The 18,968-nt window shown below is 48.1% G+C and overlaps 1 protein-coding gene across 1 annotated transcript in view; it reads right to left on the bottom strand.

The window, feature by feature from the left end:
- Nucleotides 1-5,232: 5,232 nt before the first annotated feature.
- The window catches only part of LOC149453255 (uncharacterized), a 29,005-nt gene continuing 15,269 nt past the window's right edge, over nucleotides 5,233-18,968 (bottom strand). The window contains exon 7 of the mRNA XM_089688615.1: nucleotides 5,233-7,759. Coding sequence (XP_089544741.1) covers nucleotides 5,856-7,759 — 1,904 coding nt within the window. The 3' untranslated portion in view covers nucleotides 5,233-5,855. The remainder of the gene's footprint in view (nucleotides 7,760-18,968) is intronic.

The following is an 18,968-nucleotide window of genomic DNA, read 5'->3' as shown; positions in this document are numbered from 1 at the left end:
CCCCCCAACAACCAGCCCGTCATTCTCCTTCCTGTATTGTCTTCAAGTCACCCCCCAACAACCAGCCCCTCATTCTCCTTCCTGTATTGTCTTCAAGTCACCCCCAACAACCAACCCCTCATTCTCCTTCCTGTATTGTCTTCAAGTCACCCCCAACAACCAGCCCCTCGTTCTCCTTCCTGTGTTGTCTTCAAGTCACCCTCCCCAACAACCAGCTCCTCATTCTCTTTCCTGTATTGTCTTCAAGTCACCCCCCAACAACCAGCCCCTCATTCGCCTTCCTTTATTGCCCTCAAGTCAAACCCCAACAACCAACCCCTCATTCTCCTTCCTTTATTGTCTTCAAGTCACCACCCAACAACCAACCCCTCATTCTCCTTCCTGTATTGTCTTCAAGTCACCCCCCAACAACCAACCCCTCATTCTCCTTCCTGTGTTGTCTTCAAGTCACCCCCCAACAACCAACCCCTCGTTCTCCTTCCTTTGTTGTCATCAAGTCACCCCCCAACAACCAACCCCTCGTTCTCCTTCCTTTGTTGTCTTCAAGTCACCCCCCAACAACCAACCCCTCGTTCTCCTTCCTGTGTTGTCTTCAAGTCACCCCCCAACAACCAGCCCCTCGTTCTCCTTCCTGTGTTGTCTTCAAGTCACCCCCCAACAACCAACCCCTCATTCTCCTTCCTTTATTGTCTTCAAGTCACCACCCAACAACCAACCCCTCATTCTCCTTCCTGTATTGTCTTCAAGTCACCCCCCAACAACCAACCTCTCATTCTCCTTCCTGTGTTGTCTTCAAGTCACCCCCCAACAACCAGCCCCTCGTTCTCCTTCCTGTGTTGTCTTCAAGTCACCCCCCAACAACCAACCCCTCATTCTCCTTCCTTTGTTGTCTTCAAGTCACCCCCCAACAACCAACCCCTCATTCTCCTTCCTGTGTTGTCTTCAAGTCACCCCCCAACAACCAGCCCCTCGTTCTCCTTCCTGTGTTGTCTTCAAGTCACCCTCCAACAACCAACCCCTCATTCTCCTTCCTGTGTTGTCTTCAAGTCACCCCCCCAACAACCAGCCCCTCATTCTCCTTCCTGTATTGTCTTCAAGTCACCCCCCAAAAACCAACCCCTCATTCTCCTTCCTGTGTTGTCTTCAAGTCACCCCCAACAACCAACCGCTCATTCTCCTTCCTGTGTTTTCTTCAAGTCACCCCCCCCCCCAACAACCAGCCCCTCATTCTCCTTCCTGTGTTGTCTTCAAGTCACCCCCCAACAACCAACCCCTCATTCTCCTTCTTGTGTTGTCTTCAAGTCACCCCCCAACAACCAACCGCTCATTCTCCTTCCTGTGTTGTCTTCAAGTCACACCCCCAACAACCAGCCCCTCATTCTCCTTCCTGTGTTGTCTTCAAGTCACCCCCAAGAACCATCCCCTCATTCTCCTTATTGTGTTGTCTTCAAGTCACCCCCCAAAAACCAACCCCTCATTCTCCTTCCTGTGTTGTCTTCAAGTCACCCCTCAACAACCAACCCCTCATTCTCCTTCCTGTGTTGTCTTCAAGTCACCCCCCAACAACCAACCCCTCATTCTCCTTCCTGTGTTGTCTTCAAGTCACCCCCCAACAACCAACCCCTCATTCTCCTTCCTGTGTTGTCTTCAAGTCACCCCCCAACAACCAACCCCTCATTCTCCTTCCTGTGTTGTCTTCAAGTCATCCCCCAACAACCAGCCCCTCATTCTTCTCATTCTTCCCACTGACCCCCAATATAAGGGACATTCTTCTCACTGACCACCAATGTAAGGGACATTCTTCCCACTGACCCCCAATGTAAGGGGCATTCTTCTCACTGACAAGCGAAGTAACAGGCCTTTCTTCACTGATCACCAATATAAAGGAACAATACAATTTGTGTCCCCATTTGACTGTCTGACACTGAAATCCTCTTTAGGCCACGGATGGAGATGGCCCCTGCGTCACTGATGAAGAAAATTAAAGTAAAATTATGGAGTCTATCACTAACCATGAGGTGAAGATCCAAGATGGCAGCAATGGGAATATTCTATGTCAGGTGTTAGTGGGAGGAACGATGGCTCATCATTGGTGTCACTTGGAGGAATAGCATGCCCAAGGGCCAGATACAGGCAAGTAAAAGGGCCACATCACTGCTCCATGTGAAAGCTTCACGTGTCTTAAAAACATCAACTGATACACATGAGGAGCGGAACCTTCCAGACTCTCCTTCTTACCGATGGAACCCCAACAGAGGACTCTCTATGAACCGAGCCTATTCCAATCATCTATCTTCCGAAAACAATGGTCATTGGTAACCCAACAAGATGGACTCGGAACAGAGCATTGCAAAGTGTGGAGCATTTCTATTTATTATGGAAAATCAGAACATGTACCGTATTTTTCGCTCCATAAGACGCACTTTTTCCCCCCAAAAAAAGGGGGAAAATGTCAGTGTGTCTTATGGAGCGAATATGGAGCGGCCGGTCCGGAATTCCCACCACCACCATGTCAGGTTACCGGACTGGTTGATCGTTTCTTCTGAGCAGCAGGACCTTACCTGTTCCTTGGTCCAGCGATGCGCAGTCTTCCCGCGCCAGCTTCTTTAGTGTGGGCACCCGGCTGACACATGACAGGTCCCAGAAGACGCTGGACCAATCACAAAGCGCAGCGCTTCTCGCACATGCGCATTGGGCACCCGGCTGTCACAGCCGGGTGCCCACACTAAAGGGAGGAAAACTCAGCGGAAGTGGGAGCGGGTACTTCTCAAATTCAGGTATCCGCTTCCCCTCCCTCTCCAAAGGTACGCAGTCTTAGTCATCTCCTGTACTGTCCGCAGTCTCTGGTCATCTCCTGTACTATGTCCGCAGTCTCTGGTCATCTCCTGTACTGTCCGCAGTCTCTGGTCATCTCCTGTACTGTCCGCAGTCTCTGGTCATCTCCTGTATTGTCTGCAGTCTCTGGTCATCCCCTGTACTGTGTCCGCAGTCTCTGGTCATCTCCTGTACTGTGTCCGCAGTCTCTGGTCATCTCCTGTACTGTCCGCAGTCTCTGGTCATCTCCTGTATTGTCTGCAGTCTCTGGTCATCTCCTGTACTGTGTCCGCAGTCTCTGGTCATCTCCTGTACTGTGTCCGCAGTCTCTGGTCATCTCCTGTACTGTGTCCGCAGTCTCTGGTCATCTCCTGTACTGTCTGCAAACTCTGGTCATCTCCTGTACTATGTCAGCAGTTTCTGGTTTTCTCCTGTACTACCTGAAGTCTCTGGTCATCTCCTGTACTGTCTGCAGTCTCTGGTCATCCTCTGTACTGTCCGCAGTCTCTGGTCATCCTCTGTACTGTCCGCAGTCTCTGGTCCTCTTCTGTATTTTGTCCGTAGTTTCAGGTCATCTCCTGTACTATGTTTGCAGTCCCTGGTCATCTCCTGTACTATGTCAGCAGTCTCTGGTCATCTCCTGCACTGTCCGCAGTCTCTGGTCATCTCCTGTACTGTCCGTAGTCTCCGGTCATCTCCTGAATTGTGTCCGCAGTCACCGGTCATCCCCTGTACTGTGTCCGCAGTCTCCGGTCATCTCCTGTACTGTGTCCGCAGTCTCCGGTCATCTCCTGTACTGTGTCCGCAGTCTCTAGTCATCTCCTGTACTGTGTCCACAGTCTCTGGTCATCTCCTGTACTGTGTTCGCAGTCTCTGGTCATCTCCTGTACTGTCCGCAGTCTCTGGTCATCTCCTGTACTGTATGCAGTCTCTGGTCATCTCCTGTACTGTGTCTGCAGTCTCTGGTCATCTCCTGTACTGTGTCCGCAGTCTCTGGTCATCTCCTTTACTGTGTCCGCAGTCTCTGGTCATCTCCTGTACTGTCCGCAGTCTCTGGTCATCTCCTGTACTGTCTGCAAACTCTGGTCATCTCCTGTACTATGTCAGCAGTTTCTGGTTTTCTCCTGTACTACCTGAAGTCTCTGGTCATCTCCTGTACTGTCCGCAGTCTCTGGTCATCTCCTGTACTGTGTCTGCAGTCTCTGGTCATCTCCTGTACTATGTTCGCAGTCTCTGGTCATCTCCTATACTATTTCAACAGTCTCTGGTCATCTCTTGTACTGTGTCCGCAGTCTCTAGTAATCTCTTGTACTGTCTCTGGTCATCTCCTGTAATGTCCGCAGTCTCTGGTCATCCCCTGTAATTTCTGCAGTCTCTGGTCATCCCCTGTACTATGTCCGTAGTCTCTGGTCATCCCCTGTGCTATGTCCACAGTCTCTGGTCATCTCCTGTACTGTGTCTGCAGTCTCTGGTCATCTCCTGTACTATGTCCGCAGTCTCTGGTCATCTCTTGTACTGTGTCTGCAGTCTGTGGTCATCTCCTGTACTGTCTGCAGTCTCTGGTCATCTCCTGTACTGTCTGCAGTCTCTGGTCATCTCCTGTACTGTGTCCGCAGTCTTTGGTCATCTCCTCTACTGTGTCCGCAGTCTCTGGTCATCTCCTGTACTGTGTCCGCAGTCTCTGGTCATCTTCTGTACTGTCTGCAGTCTCTGGTCATCTCCAGTACTGTCTGCAGTCTCTGGTCATCTCCTGTACTGTCTGCAGTCTCTGGTCATCTCCTGTACTGTCTGCAGTCTCTGGTCATCTCCTGTACTGTCTGCAGTCTCTGGTCATCTCCTGTACTGTCTGCAGTCTCTGGTCATCTCCTGTACTGTCTGCAGTCTCTGGTCATCTCCTGTACTGTCTGCAGTCTCTGGTCATCTCCTGTACTGTCCGCAGTCTCTGGTCATCTCCTGTACTATGTCCGCAGTCTCTGGTCATCTCCTGTACTGTCTGCAGTCTATGGTCATCTCCTGTACTATGTCCGCAGTCTCTGGTCATCTCCTGTACTATGTCTGCAGTGTCTGGTCATCTCCTGTACTGTGTCCGCAGTCTCTGGTCATCTCCTGTACTATGTCTGCAGTGTCTGGTCATCTCCTGTACTGTGTCTGTAGTCTCTGGTCATCTCCTGTACTATGTCCGCAGTCTCTGGTCATCTCCTGTACTGTCTGCAGTCTATGGTCATCTCTTGTACTGTGTCCGCAGTCTCTGGTCACTTCCTGTACTATGTCCACAGTCCATTGGTTCAGAATATTTTTTTTCTTGTTTTCTGCCTCTAAAACCTAGGTGCGTCTTATGGAGCGAAAAATACGGTATTTATTTTATTTTTTTTTTACAAACAAACACACAATAAAAACGAAGCTTTCGTGGAAACCAAGTCTTGCGAAATTACAAAATATTTATTTATTTCAGGTTCTTCTATAGGACCATCAATTTACGCACGTATTGTACATTCACGTCGGTCCCTACACCCTCAAGGGGGGGGGCGTAGATTTTATTATTTAACTATACATGGTCCGGACCAATGAAAAGCCAGTTTCTACAGTGGAGCAAATCCATGAAGCAGCCGACGGCAATTTATGAAAAAGGTCCATTGATGCAAGAGAAGTCCTGATTGGGTGGGATGGTCCAATCTTCATCTTGGTTCTTGTGCCATGGATTCCTCGGTGGTATCGGTACGGTTGTAGCTTTGGTCATGGTTGCCGGTAAGCCTTGTTGGCTACCTGCTGTCAGGATTGCTGATGGGCCACCATGTTGTCCATGGATTACCACAGTTGGTGGGCACTTTGAATGGGTGTGAGGGACCGTATAGCTCCCCTGCAGGCACTTGGCAGTTCAATCACAGTTTAGTATTGTTGCATCACCCCGTATGCTTTGTGGCACACAGGGGGCGCTACTTGAGTATATACCCCCCCCCCCCCCCCGATAATCTCAGGTTGAGGGATTATGAACGTTTCCTGGTATATTTATATCTCTAGATTTTTTTAGGTCTACAAACCTGTTATGAGGGGTTCCCATTCCCCCTGTCCTGTAAGCGTCTGTGAGTTTTCTGATGTGCCAGAAGGTAATTTCTCCGTACAAAACATTTCCCGCACTCCGAACACATAAAAGGACGCTCACCCGTGTGAATTGTCCGGTGTAGATCGAGGCCCCCCCTATCAAAAAAACGTTTCCCGCAATCTAAACACGCAAAAGGACGCTCACCCGTGTGACGCTTCTGGTGTCTATTGAAGTATCGTTTCACCGCGAAGCATTTCCCGCACTCTGTACAGGAATAGGGACGCTCATCCGTGTGAATTTTCCGGTGTAGATTAAGGCCCCCCCTATCAAAAAAACGTTTCCCACAATCTAAACATGCAAAAGGACGTTCACCCATGTGACGCTTCTGGTGTTTATCGAAGTATCGTTTCGCTGCAAAGCATTTCCCGCACTCTGTACAGGAATAGGGACGCTCACCCGTGTGAATTTTCCGGTGTAGATTAAGGCCCCTCCTATCAAAAAAACGTTTCCCGCAATCTAAACACGCAAAAGGACGTTCACCCGTGTGACACTTCTGGTGTCTAATGAGGTTTCTTTTTGCTGTGAAACATTTCCCGCACGCTGTACAGGAATAGGGACGCTCACCCGTGTGAATTTTCTGGTGTTGATTGAGGTGCACCCTATCAATAAACTGTTTCCCACAATCTAAACACGCATAAGGACGCTCACCTGTGTGACGCCTCTGGTGTCTATCGAGGACTGCTTTCTCTATGAAGCATTTCCCGCACTCCGTACAGGAATAGGGACGCTCGCCCGTGTGATATCTCTGGTGTCTAACGAGGCTCACTTTCTCTGTGAAGCATTTCCCGCACTCCGTACAGGAATAGGGACGCTCGCCTGTGTGATATCTCTGGTGTGTAAGAAGGCTCGCTTTCTGACTGAAACATTTCCCGCATTCTGGGCATGAAAAGGGACGCTCGCCCGTGTGGATTTTCTGGTGTGTAAGGAGGTTTCCTTTGCAAGTGAAACTTTTTCCACACTCTGAGCATGAGTAGGGACGTTCGCCTGTGTGAATTCTCTGATGTACAACCAATACTCTTTTCAGAATGAAACTTTTCCCGCACTCTGGACATGTATGGGGACTCTCACCAGTGTGACTTTCTTTATGTGTAAGGAAGCTTGCTTCCCGAACAAAACTTTTCCCACACACTGAACATAAATAAGGACGCTCACCCGTGTGAATTTTCTGATGTACAAGAAGTTTCGATTTCTGAATGAAACCTTTTCCGCACTCTGAACATGAATGGGGCCACTCACCTGTGTGCTGTCTATGGTGTTTAAGAAGGTCTATTTTCGTATTGTAACTTTTCCCGCACTCTGAACATGAATAAGGACTTTCCCCCTTGTGACTTCTTTGGTGTATAAGAAGTATTTGTCTATTACTGAAACAACTCCCGCACTCTGTACATATATAGGGACATTCACCTGTGTGACTCCTCTGGTGTTTAACCAGGTTTCCTTTCAGACTAAAACATTTCCCGCACTCTGAACATGAATAGGGTGACTCAGCTTTGTGAGTTTTCTGATGTTTAAGAAATTCTTTTTTCCGAGTGAAAGATTTTTTGCACTCCAGACATGAATAGGGAAGCTCACCCTTGTGACTTTTTTCATGTCTAAGCAGTGTACTGTTTTCAGTGAAACATTTCCCGCACACTGAACATGACAATGAACTCTTTCCTGTGTGAACTCCTTCCTGGCTTGAGGAAAATTCCTTTGGATTCGATGGATCTGCTGATCTCTCCGTACTGTGAGATCTTAGATGGGTAACATTTTCTCCCGGAAAGTGTTGTACCGAGTCATAATTTGCATTGCAATTGGAAGATGAATTGGGATTTTCCTCAGAGATATTCCGGACATCGCGTCCACCTGTTGGAAAACAGTTTTGAAATATAAATATTCTTCATAGCTTACATTCAGAAATCACATGTGCTGATCTGGGACATTGTAGAAATCCTTTCATGGTGAAGATCAACTCCTTCATAGCATCTAGCCAAGTGAAGAACACTCTTTGGGTGGTAGGATGTCATTGTCAAAGTCTACAATCAAGAGAAGACTTCTGATGGTTCACCACAAGGACACCGAGGAAGTCACACCAGGTACTCATGTCCAGGTATGGTGGACCTGCCCAACTGTTCATGATCTATGGACCCAAGTCTACCATATGTTGTGAATACTCTTTAACTACTTGCCAACCACAGATAGCTGAATGACGGCTGCACTGCAGCCGGCCATTTCTGGGAGGGCGTCATAGGACATCCTCCCAGAACACGCTCTCCTGCTCGCCCCCTACGGACACAGCTGATCGCGTGATGTGGTAAAAGGCCAATCACAGCAGTCTTTTACCACGTGATCAGCCATGTCCAATGACATGCTGATCACCGGGAAATGCAATTGCCGGTTCTCGGAGCGCGAGGAAAGTACTGCCGAGAACCGTCAGTTGTCAGAGCAGGGATCGGCACCGATCATCAGGGCACTGATCATTGGTGCCCAGCAGTGCCACCCACTAGTTCCGCCCACCTGTGCCCAGCAGTGCACCCACCTGTGCCACCCAGCAGTACCATACACCTGTGCCCAGAAGTGCCACCCTCCTGTGCCCACCAGTGCCACCCACCTGTGCCCACCAGTGCAGCCCAGCAGTGCCCCCACCTGTGCCCAGCAGTGCCCCTACCTCTGCCACCCAGCAGTGCCACCCACCAGTGCCCAGCAGTGCTGCCAATCAGTGCCACCAGTCAGTGCCCAGCGGTTGTGCCAGTCAATGCCTAGCAGTGATGCCAGTCAGTGCGACCTATCAGTGCTGTCTATCAGTACCCATCATCAGTGCCGCCTGTCAGTGTTGCCTATCTGTAACACCTCATTAGTGCTGCCTATCCGTGCCACCTATCAGTGCTGCCTATTCGTAACACCTTATTAGTGCTGTATATCAGTGCCGCCTATCCATGCCACCTCATTAGTGCTGCCTATCAGTGCTGCCCATCAGTGCGGCCTATCAGTGCCCTTCAGTGCAGCCTATCAGTGCCGCCTATCAGTGCCACCTATCAGCGCCCATCAGTGCTGTCTCATCAACGCACATCAATGAAGGAGAAAAATTACCTGTTTGAAAAACTTTATAATAGAAACAAAGAAACTTTTTTTTTCATATTTTTTTGCACTTTTTTTGTTTATAGCGTAAAAACTAAAGCGCCCAACGGCAATTAAATACCACCAAAAGAAAGCTCTATTTGTGAGAAAAAAAATGATAAAATTTTCATATGGGTACAATCTTGCATGACCGCGCAATTGTCAAAGTGCGAGAGCTCTGAAAGCTGAAAATTGACCTGGTAAAGAAGGGGGTAGAAGTGCCCGGTAGGCGAGAGGTTAATATCCTGATGATCCCGATCTCCGTTGATAAGGAGAGGCCAAATCAACAATTCAGTACAAAGTATAAATAAAGGTGCAGCACTTATATAAATATCATTAAAATTAAGGATTTAACCAGCAACATGAATCAAATAATAAAATAATTAATAAATATCGGAATAAAGGGATCAAAGTAAGCGCTATATTAAAGAGCAGCTAGGACACCAAAAGGTACCAACATAACCTTCTCAAGACCAAATATAATGAAAGGTGCAGCACTAATATGTTCATATGGTGAAGTATTAGAGTAATCTAATGAGAATACCACATGTAGCGATACCCCCGTAGGGGCTGCTTAAGTTTGTTCACTCCGCCACTCTGCCTCTCAACCCCAAGAACTGTCTCAGCCCCAACTGGCACACCTGGCAATAGTGTAAGTGCAAGGATCAATGAAAAGCACACGTTATAATAAAACACAGAGATCAGCTTTACTGTAGACCTCTATGGGAAGTAATAAACATTAACAACAGGTATATGTTAGGAGAATCAAGAGAACAGCAAATACTGTGACTGAAAGCAATATAACTCACTTTTACACTCAGGCTGCTTTCAGGGGATTCCAACCATGAATAACCCCAAGAGCAGAGGAAACACTTAAATGGCAACCTTAAAGTGGATTTAACTCCTCTACATAAATTTGGCTCTATGATGTCCCAGCAGGAGGAGAGCAGAAGAATGACTCTCTGTTGTGTCAGACTTCTCCCTTCTAACCCTAACATCACAAGCCCAATAGGCAAACACTGTACCCAACTGATGCTTAATAGCTACTTTCCAAGGTAAAGCTATTCCCTCACACACCATGCAATATAGAGGCCTGACTACGCATGCGCGTACACGTATGGCACCAGTAACTTCAGTCTCTTGGTAACAGGATCAATCTTGGGATCTTCAGCTAAACTCCTTAAACACTTAAAGTATAATTGTAATCCTGTGGCAGTATGTGTGCAGTGTTCCTGTCATCTGACAGTGGGAGAAATCCCTCTCACCAGATCCTGTGACTAAGGCCCGAACGATCGTCCTGTAAATGACAGGCTCCTCTGGTCACCTCACCATGAGCACTTCACACTGTCAGTGTAGGGACTGTACTGTAGGCCACTTCTCTCAGTTTGGATGTTCCTTTGTCTGATCCAGATCACCAAGCATGCAGTGCACTGCCCATCAGCACTTCTTTGCCAGGTCCAATCTCTCTCCTGCCACATGCAATCTCCCCCTCCTCAGGAGAAACCCCAAGATGGATCCCTTCACTCTGCTCTCCCTAAGCATGATGGCTTTCGTAGTTCTTTTTTAATTCTATCTCCATATTAGCCTATAAGGCCGTTTCTGTTCAAGACTCCATCGTCCACAATGCTTTGCACCTGCACTTCCTGTTTGACAGAGTCCTTGTCATTGGGTCCTTTAATGTCTCTTATAATTGGCTCTCTCACTCTCTTACAGTCTGAGAGGAGAAGGGGCTGAAATCCCTCACTGCTTTGTCTGTCAGGGCAAGTGTCAGGTTACACAGGAGAGGCCAGTCAGCAGATCACAGCCATGAGACAGGACTAATCTCTCCTGCTACACACTCCCCCCACCAAAGAACCTTTGGTCCTCCAAAGGCAGTAACAATCCTTGACCTGGTACATGCTTGATATATACACGCGGAGAAAAACAAGTTAGTACACACAGGAAACCAAACAATTTACATTCTCATAAAATCTTGGCAGGGGAACCTCCCACCAGTTAGTAGCCTATAAGCCACCTTAATTGGACTTGCCCAGCCAGATGTGTTGGGGTGAGTCAGGATTTTCAACCACCAAATCTGCGGTGGAAGGATCAGGTGCTTCAAGAGTCCTTATTGTGGTGAGAACCTCTTCAGAGCTCTCACCCAAAGTATCATATGTTAGTCTCTTTGGCGGGTGAATAACCCTACGCTCTCGCTGTTCTTTAGGCTCTGGGGTTGCAAGCACACTGGTCTCTTCTCCCTGAATTTTAGCTTCATCCCTAACTTCCTCTTCAATGAAGGATGGGAAGTCTGCAGAGTCTGTTGTCAGCAAAGAGGACTGAGAGTCTTCCAGCTCTTCAATTGGTGGACTCTGAGGCACAAACTCAGGAGCTTCTGGCCTGAGTATCCCGGGGTCGACTACTGTGGCAGGAGAAGGAGGGATAGCAGATTCAAGCATCTGAGACAACCACAGCCAATCCATTCCCATCTCTTCATCTTTGCTGTCTCCATCTTCTGCAGGCTGAAGCACAGACTGAAACCGAGTCACTGGCCGAGATCTCTGGGGGGCCCTGGATGATGACCGTGGATCTGGCTGTAGTGGCACACGAACTGCTTCAGATAGAGGCAACAAATGATTACAATGCCAAGTTTTCAGCGGGCCTGTGCTTCCCTCTGGCCGGATCTGGTACACTGGGAGTCCTGGCAGCTGTTTGCAGATGACATAGGGCTGCGATTTCCACCGGTCAGCCAATTTGTGTTTTCCAGGGACACCCAGGTTTCTCAGCAGCACCTTGTCACCCGGCTGTAAGTCCTGCACTCGCACCCGGAGGTCAAAGTTTCTTTTATTTCTCTGTCCTCAGGCATCTGAGGCAGCTTGAGCCTTGTCATAGGCAGCCTTCAGACTTTTCCGCAGGCGGTCCACATATCCTCTGTGTGAGGTTGCAGAGGTACGGTCTATGGACGTGCCAAAAGCCAAATCTACTGGCAGCCGGGCCTCCCGCCCAAACATTAGACGATAGGGAGAGTATCCTGTGGCATCGCTTGTGGTGCTGTTATAAGCATGCACGATAGCTGCTATGTGCTTGCCCCAGTGCTGCTTTTTCTCAGAAGTCAGAGTCCCAAGCATATCCAAGAGGGTTCTGTTGAATCTCTCTGGTTGGGGATCTCCCTGAGGATGGTATGGGGTGGTTCTAGACTTCCTGATGCCCAAAAGATCTAACAGTTTCTTGATGAGACTGCTTTCAAAGTCTCTCCCTTGATCAGAATGGATGCGTTGAGGTAGACCATAGTGCACAAAGAATTTTTCCACCAAAATCTTGGCCACCGTGGGTGCTTGTTGATCTCTTGTGGGAAAAGCCTGAGCATACCTAGTGAAGTGATCAGTTACTACTAGGATATTTCCCTGTCCACTCAAATCAGGCTCCAAGCTTAGAAAATCAATGCACACCAGCTCCATGGGTCCCTGCCTCTGAAGGTGGACCATTGGGGCAGCTCGGTGAGGCAAAGTCTTCCTTTGGATGCACCTAATGCAGGAGTGACAGTAACCCTCAACTTCAGCTCGCATGCAGGGCCAGTAGAATCTGTCCCTCACCAGGTGGAAGGTCCTGTCGGGTCCCAAGTGACCATGACTATCATGCAAAGCAGTTAATACTGTCTCTCTGTGTTTTTCTGGCAGGAACAACTGCCATCTTTCTCCAGGATCTCCAGAGGGGCCCCTTCGGTAGACCATCCCTTGGTGCAACTGCAACCGATCCCACTCTCGGTGTAGTAGACGGGCTTCCTTAAGGGAGTCAGTGAGGAGCAAGTCAGGGCATTGGCTCTCCAAGGCTTTCAATGCCAAGCTACAGAGAGGGTCTTCCAACTGATCCCTTCGCAAGTCTTTCTTGGAGAGTTTTGGCAGGCCTTCATCCCCGACTTGGGTAACGTTGCAGTAACATCTGGGAACACCAGCGGCTGACACTCCAAGGTCTTTGGCCCTGGATCCTCCTCCAGCTTGGTGTTCTGCTCCTTGACATAAGGCTTGTACCCCTTCGGGAGTCAGCTGAATCCATTCTTCAGTATAGTCCCTGGAACAATGAGGCCTTCTTGACAATGCATCCGCATCTTTGTTTCCAACTCCTGGTCAATATTTCAGACTGAAAGTGAATTCAGATAAGGCAGCCAGCCATCTGTGACCTGTGGCATCTAACTTCACCGTAGTGAGGATATAGGTGAGAGGGTTATTGTCGGTCTTGATCACGAATTCAGCCCCGTACAAGTAATCTCTCAGCTTATCCACTACTGCCCACTTTAGAGCCAGAAATTCGAGCTTGTGTGTGGGATAGTTCTTCTCAGTGGGTGCCAAGCTCCGACTCACATAGGCAACAGGCCGAGGGTGCCCGTCATGCTCTTGATACAGCACCCCACCCAACCCGTCTCTGCTAGCATCAACATGCAGCTCATATGGCTTGGTTGGGTCTGCATAGGCTAGAACTGGAGCAGTGGTTAGACTCCACTTCAGCTGTCTGAAAGCCTCTTCACACTGAGCAGTCCACTGTTCTTGAATGGACTCTCTGGGTTTCCTAGGACCTCCAGCTGATTGAACAGGTTTTGGCAGATCTGGGTCATCATCTTCCTCTCCACTCTTCAGTAGTTCGTTGAGTGGGCGAGCTGTTTTAGCGAATCCCTCAACAAATCTTCTGTAGTAGGAACAGAATCCCAGGAATGACCTAAGTTCGGTCACATTAGTAGGCCTTGGCCAGGAAGTGACAGCCTCTAGCTTCTGGGGGTCGGTGGCCACTCCATCAGCAGACACAATGTGGCCAAGGTAGTTAACCGAGGGTTGATAGAACTGGCACTTCTCCAGGGATAACTTCAACCCCTCATCATGGAGTCTCTTCAGTACCTTCTCTAGACGCTTTTCGTGCTCCTCCAGAGTCTTGCCAAACACAATGATATCATCTAGGTACACCAATACCTCTATCAGGTTCATGTCTCCCACCGTCTTCTCCATTAACCTCTGGAAAGTGGCTGGGGCACCGGACAGGCCTTGTGGCATGCGGTTGAATTCAAAGAACCCCACCGGGGTAATGAAAGCGGTCTTCTCTCGGTCTTCAGGGTGCATGGGAATTTGATAGTATCCGCTCTTCAAATCCAACACGCTAAACCACTTGGCCCCTGATAGACTCTGCAAAGCGTCTTCTATTCTTGGGGTGGTGTATTGGTCAGGAATGATCCTCCTGTTCAGCATCCGATAATCAATACAGAGCCTCAATGCACCATTCTTCTTCCGTACCACCACTATTGGAGAAGCATATGGACTCCGGGACTCTCGGATAATACCTGCCCCTTTCAACTCTGCCAGTTGCTCACGCAGGTCTTCCAAGTCCCCTAAAGGAATCCGTTGAACTCTCTCCCTGAACGGCTTATCCTCTTTAAGACGGATTCGGTGTTTGGCACTTTTTGCAGATCCCACATCGAATTCACTCTTGGAGAATGCAACCTTCCATCCCTGAAGCTGAGCCTTGGCCCTTTCCTTCCATTCAGGTGGAAGGGGAGTATTTTCCAGATAAAATTCTTTGGCATCTATCCCATCTTTCTCTTCCCCCACCAAATCAGATAGTGAGACTGGGGTGGCTGGGTTAACTTGTCCCAACAACATCCGTGCTGGCATCTTCACAGGTAAGGCCGTTATGTTGCAGACACTAACTGAGATTTTTCCATGACTTCTTTGTAACGCTTTAGTTGAAACAACTTCAGGAATTATCTCTACTCCCGAACCTTTCCTCTGGCCATCTGCCTCAACGACAATGAAAGGGCCTGGTTGCTTCCAGTTCAACTTGACGGACGCTTGTAAACAGGCCACTTCACCAGGCTGTAACACCTTCTCCCTTCGGTCCAAACGCCAGATCTTCCCCACTCCTTTAGCTGGAGCTTTCTGTTCTTGCACCAGGCGCTGATAGGCCTGTCTCAACAAGGGGTGCACACTTGTAGTTGAAGTGTCTGACTCCAGAACAACAGGCGTCAACAGTCTTCTGACCAGATCAGTATTGGTTCCTATGATAAGGGAACCCGTACTGACCCCTACTGGGCGAGGACAGACCACTGCTAACGTGTCAAAAGTCTCAGTTTTCCCAGCCACCGAGGGATCAAAAGTCAGCCAGTCAGCCTGACTGGTAAATAACCGTCATAGGGGAAGTTTTGAGTGCCAATGCCCCATATCTCCAGCTCTTCCAACTTCTGCAAGGGCAGGTGCTTGAGGTGCTTGTCATAGAAGTCTCGATAGAGAAGGGTCACTTGAGCTCCAGTATCCAAAAGGGCCTTAGTGTAGATTCCCTCTACTTGGATGGAAACAACAGGAGCAGGTCCCACCAGCCTGTCTGGAAGCTTGGGGGTGGTTGGGATCTGAGTCTGTTTGGTGGCCTGAATCCGCACTACTTTCTTGTAAAAATTCTGATCTGGTTTGAGTCTCCTTTGAGTGCTGGACATCTGGTGTGCATTGATCCTCTGCTGCTGGGCCGTATGTGCCAAAGTAAATGGGGCACTGGGTCGCTCAGAGGCAACAACAGGAGCCTTCTGCAAAGGGTTGGACTTCCGCTGCTGTCTCCTCTTGTCTTTTTTTATGAAGCTCTCTACTTCAGATGGGCACCCAGTTTGCTCCTTCACCGGGGCCTTCTGAAGGTTTTTCTGCGACTTTCCAAGAGACAGCTTCTTTAATGCTCTCACCAACTCTGCTGTAAGGTCTGTTAGGTTCTCTTCATTTGAGCAATTAGCGATTAAATGGCCTACCTCTCCACAGCGATAACACTTCTTATCGTTAGAGGAGACAACACCCCTTCCTCCCTTGATCAGAGTGGACACCGTCTGCTTCACTTCCTCAAGTGATTGTTGCATATCGGCATGGGCTTCCATCACTTGTCCTACTGTTTTCTGAATTCCACAGAATGTTTGCTGTAGAGTAGTTTGCGCCTGTGCCAACTGAACTATAGCTTGTGTCAAAGTGTCAATAGGGCTGACGGGCCCTCCATCTGAGCTGGTCTCTGATGCAGACCCAGACTGTATGATGTAAGCCGTAGCGCCATGTTTAAGACCCTTGGCAGACTCAGGTATCTGTGCCTTGGCTGCAATGAGAGCTTCTTCCTCTCTAATAGCCTTTATGAATTTGGAGTAAGTGAGGAGGTCAGTTGGACTCCAGGATCGAAGTCGTAGCACAATGGGATCCAGTGGCTGGGCTCCACTTTGCACCTGTAGCATTAAGGATTTACTGGCCTCTTCAGCTTTCATCCCACCTTTCATTAAAACTTGTTGAAGGGTTTTATCCAGCCGTGTGACATAGTTTATTAATTTCTCACCCTCCATTTGATAAGTGTGATGAAAGAGATAGATTAATTCTGGGCAATCTTCAACTCTCCCATAAACTTCACAGAGTGCTTCTAGACACTCAGAAACTGAGCAGGTGGGTTTATCCCGTTTCAGGTTTCGAACTACATCAGAAGCTGGTGCCCGCAGGCTCTCTACCACCCTCTGTCTCTTTACCGTGTCAATCACATCCCACTCTTCCACCGCTTGGATGGCTTGATCCATCCAAGTATAAAAGTCATCTTCTCCTGAAGGTGTGGGAACTTTCCCCGAGAAGAACTGCAGTTTGCGATACTCATAATTGGTGGACCCTACTGAGTTTTTGAGAAGCCTTGTAACTAGTTTGCCAAACTCAGCCACTAGCAGAGAAGGGGATTCTTCTGAGGATGTCCCTGGCTTTGAGGTTCTGACTTCTGGGTCCAGCATGGCGCTATCTTTAGGAGTTGATTGCAGAGTATTGGAAATTATCCCGGACGAGCCCCCACATGTAGCGATACCCCCGTAGGGGCTGCTTAAGTTTGTTCACTCCGCCACTCTGCCTCTCAACCCCAAGAACTGTCTCAGCCCCAACTGGCACACCTGGCAATAGTGTAAGTGCAAGGATCAATGAAAAGCACACGTTATAATAAAACACAGAGATCAGCTTTACTGTAGACCTCTATGGGAAGTAATAAACATTAACAACAGGTATATGTTAGGAGAATCAAGAGAACAGCAAATACTGTGACTGAAAGCAATATAACTCACTTTTACACTCAGGCTGCTTTCAGGGGATTCCAACCATGAATAACCCCAAGAGCAGAGGAAACACTTAAATGGCAACCTTAAAGTGGATTTAACTCCTCTAAATAAATTTGGCTCTATGATGTCCCAACAGGAGGAGAGCAGAAGAATGACTCTCTGTTGTGTCAGACTTCTCCCTTCTAACCCCCGACACCACAAGCCCAATAGGAAAACACTGTACCCAAATGATGCTTAATAGCTACTTTCCAAGGTAAAGCTATTCCCTCACACACCATGCAATATAGAGGCCTGACTACGCATGCGCGTGCCCGTATGGCACCAGTGACTTCAGTCTCTTGGTAACAGGATGAATCTTGGGATCTTCAGCTAGACACTTTCGTTGGTGCACTTAAACTCCTTAAACACTTAAAGTATAATTGTAATCCTGTGGCACAATGTGTGCAGTGTTCCTGTCATCTGACAGTGGGAGAAATCCCTCTCACCAGATCCTGTGACTAAGGCCCAAACGATCGTCCTGGAAATGACAGGCTCCTCTGGTCACCTCACCATGAGCACTTCACACTGTAAGTGTAGGGACTGTACTGTAGGCCACTTCTCTCAGTTTGGATGTTCCTTTGTCTGATCCAGATCACCAAGCATGCAGTGCACTGCCCATCAGCACTTCTTTGCCAGGTCCAATCTCTCTCCTGCCACATGCAATCTCCCCCTCCTCAGGAGAAACCCCCAAGATGGATCCCTTCACTCTGCTCTCCCCAAGCATGATGGCTGTTGTAGTTCTTTTTTAATTCTATCTCCATATTAGCCTATAAGGCCGTTTCTGTTCAAGACTCCATCGTCCACAATGCTTTGCACCTGCACTTCCTGTTTGACAGAGTCCTTGTCATTGGCTCCTTTAATGGCTCTTATAATTGGCTCTCTCACTCTCTTACAGTCTGAGAGGAGAAGGGGCTGAAATCCCTCACTGCTTTGTCTGTGTCAGGGCAAGTGTCAGGTTACACAGGAGAGGCCAGTCAGCAGATCACAGCCATGAGACAGGACTAATCTCTCCTGCTACACACACATAAGAGTTCATAATAACAATAAAACCAGACACAGGCCACAGCCATAAAAAGAGTGCAACTAGAGCGCGAAAAATAAAAAGCGCACAGGTGATCAAATACCACCGAAAGAAAGCTCTATTTGTGTGAAAAAAGGACAGTGGGGGCGCTCTAATAGAGGAGGAGTGTTATTGACCAGATCCTAGAGTGAAAACAGAGGAAAAAAGCCTAAAAAAGAAAGCTAATGCAACCACCACATCTAATGATTGGAGAGTGTAGCTGCTGTTACCCAGGAGCCATCCAGGGAAGAATCCACATCGGACGGCAGAGGCCCGATTACTGACACTCCAGTTGATCCTCTGAGAGATTATCTTCTCAAAATGCACTATAACTTTGCGCATCTGGTGAGTGCGCAATTTATTATTTACTATCACCAGAAGATTTTGGGAAACATATCACCCTTGCAATAGATACCTCTTCACCAGACTTCACTTCTGACTGTTTGTTTGGACTTTTATTGTTTAATTTTTATTGTTGCATTTATTATGAACTGTTATGTGTGGTATTCTCATTAGATTACTCTAATACTTCAGAATTTGAACATATTAGCACTGCACCTTTCATTTTATTTAATAAATATCAGTCCAATAATGTAAATTAAAATAAGAGTGTGTCAAATGACCAATCACTCATCATAGTGAAAAATCATGCATAAGGTGCAAACAGTCAACATAAACGGTCAGATGTGAAGTCTAATGGTGAGATATCAAATAAAGGAGTGATTCCTTCCCAAATCTTCTGGTGACAATCAAATAAATTGCGCACTCACCAGATGCGAAATTACATTGTGGATTTGAGAATA

This window comes from Staurois parvus, unplaced genomic scaffold (genome assembly GCF_062004578.1).
Source record: "Staurois parvus isolate SC_StPar_1 unplaced genomic scaffold, SC_StPar_1.0 ptg000449l, whole genome shotgun sequence".
In the NCBI taxonomy this organism is placed as follows: Eukaryota; Metazoa; Chordata; class Amphibia; order Anura; family Ranidae; genus Staurois; species Staurois parvus.
This window is presented reverse-complemented; position numbering and strand designations above follow the sequence as displayed.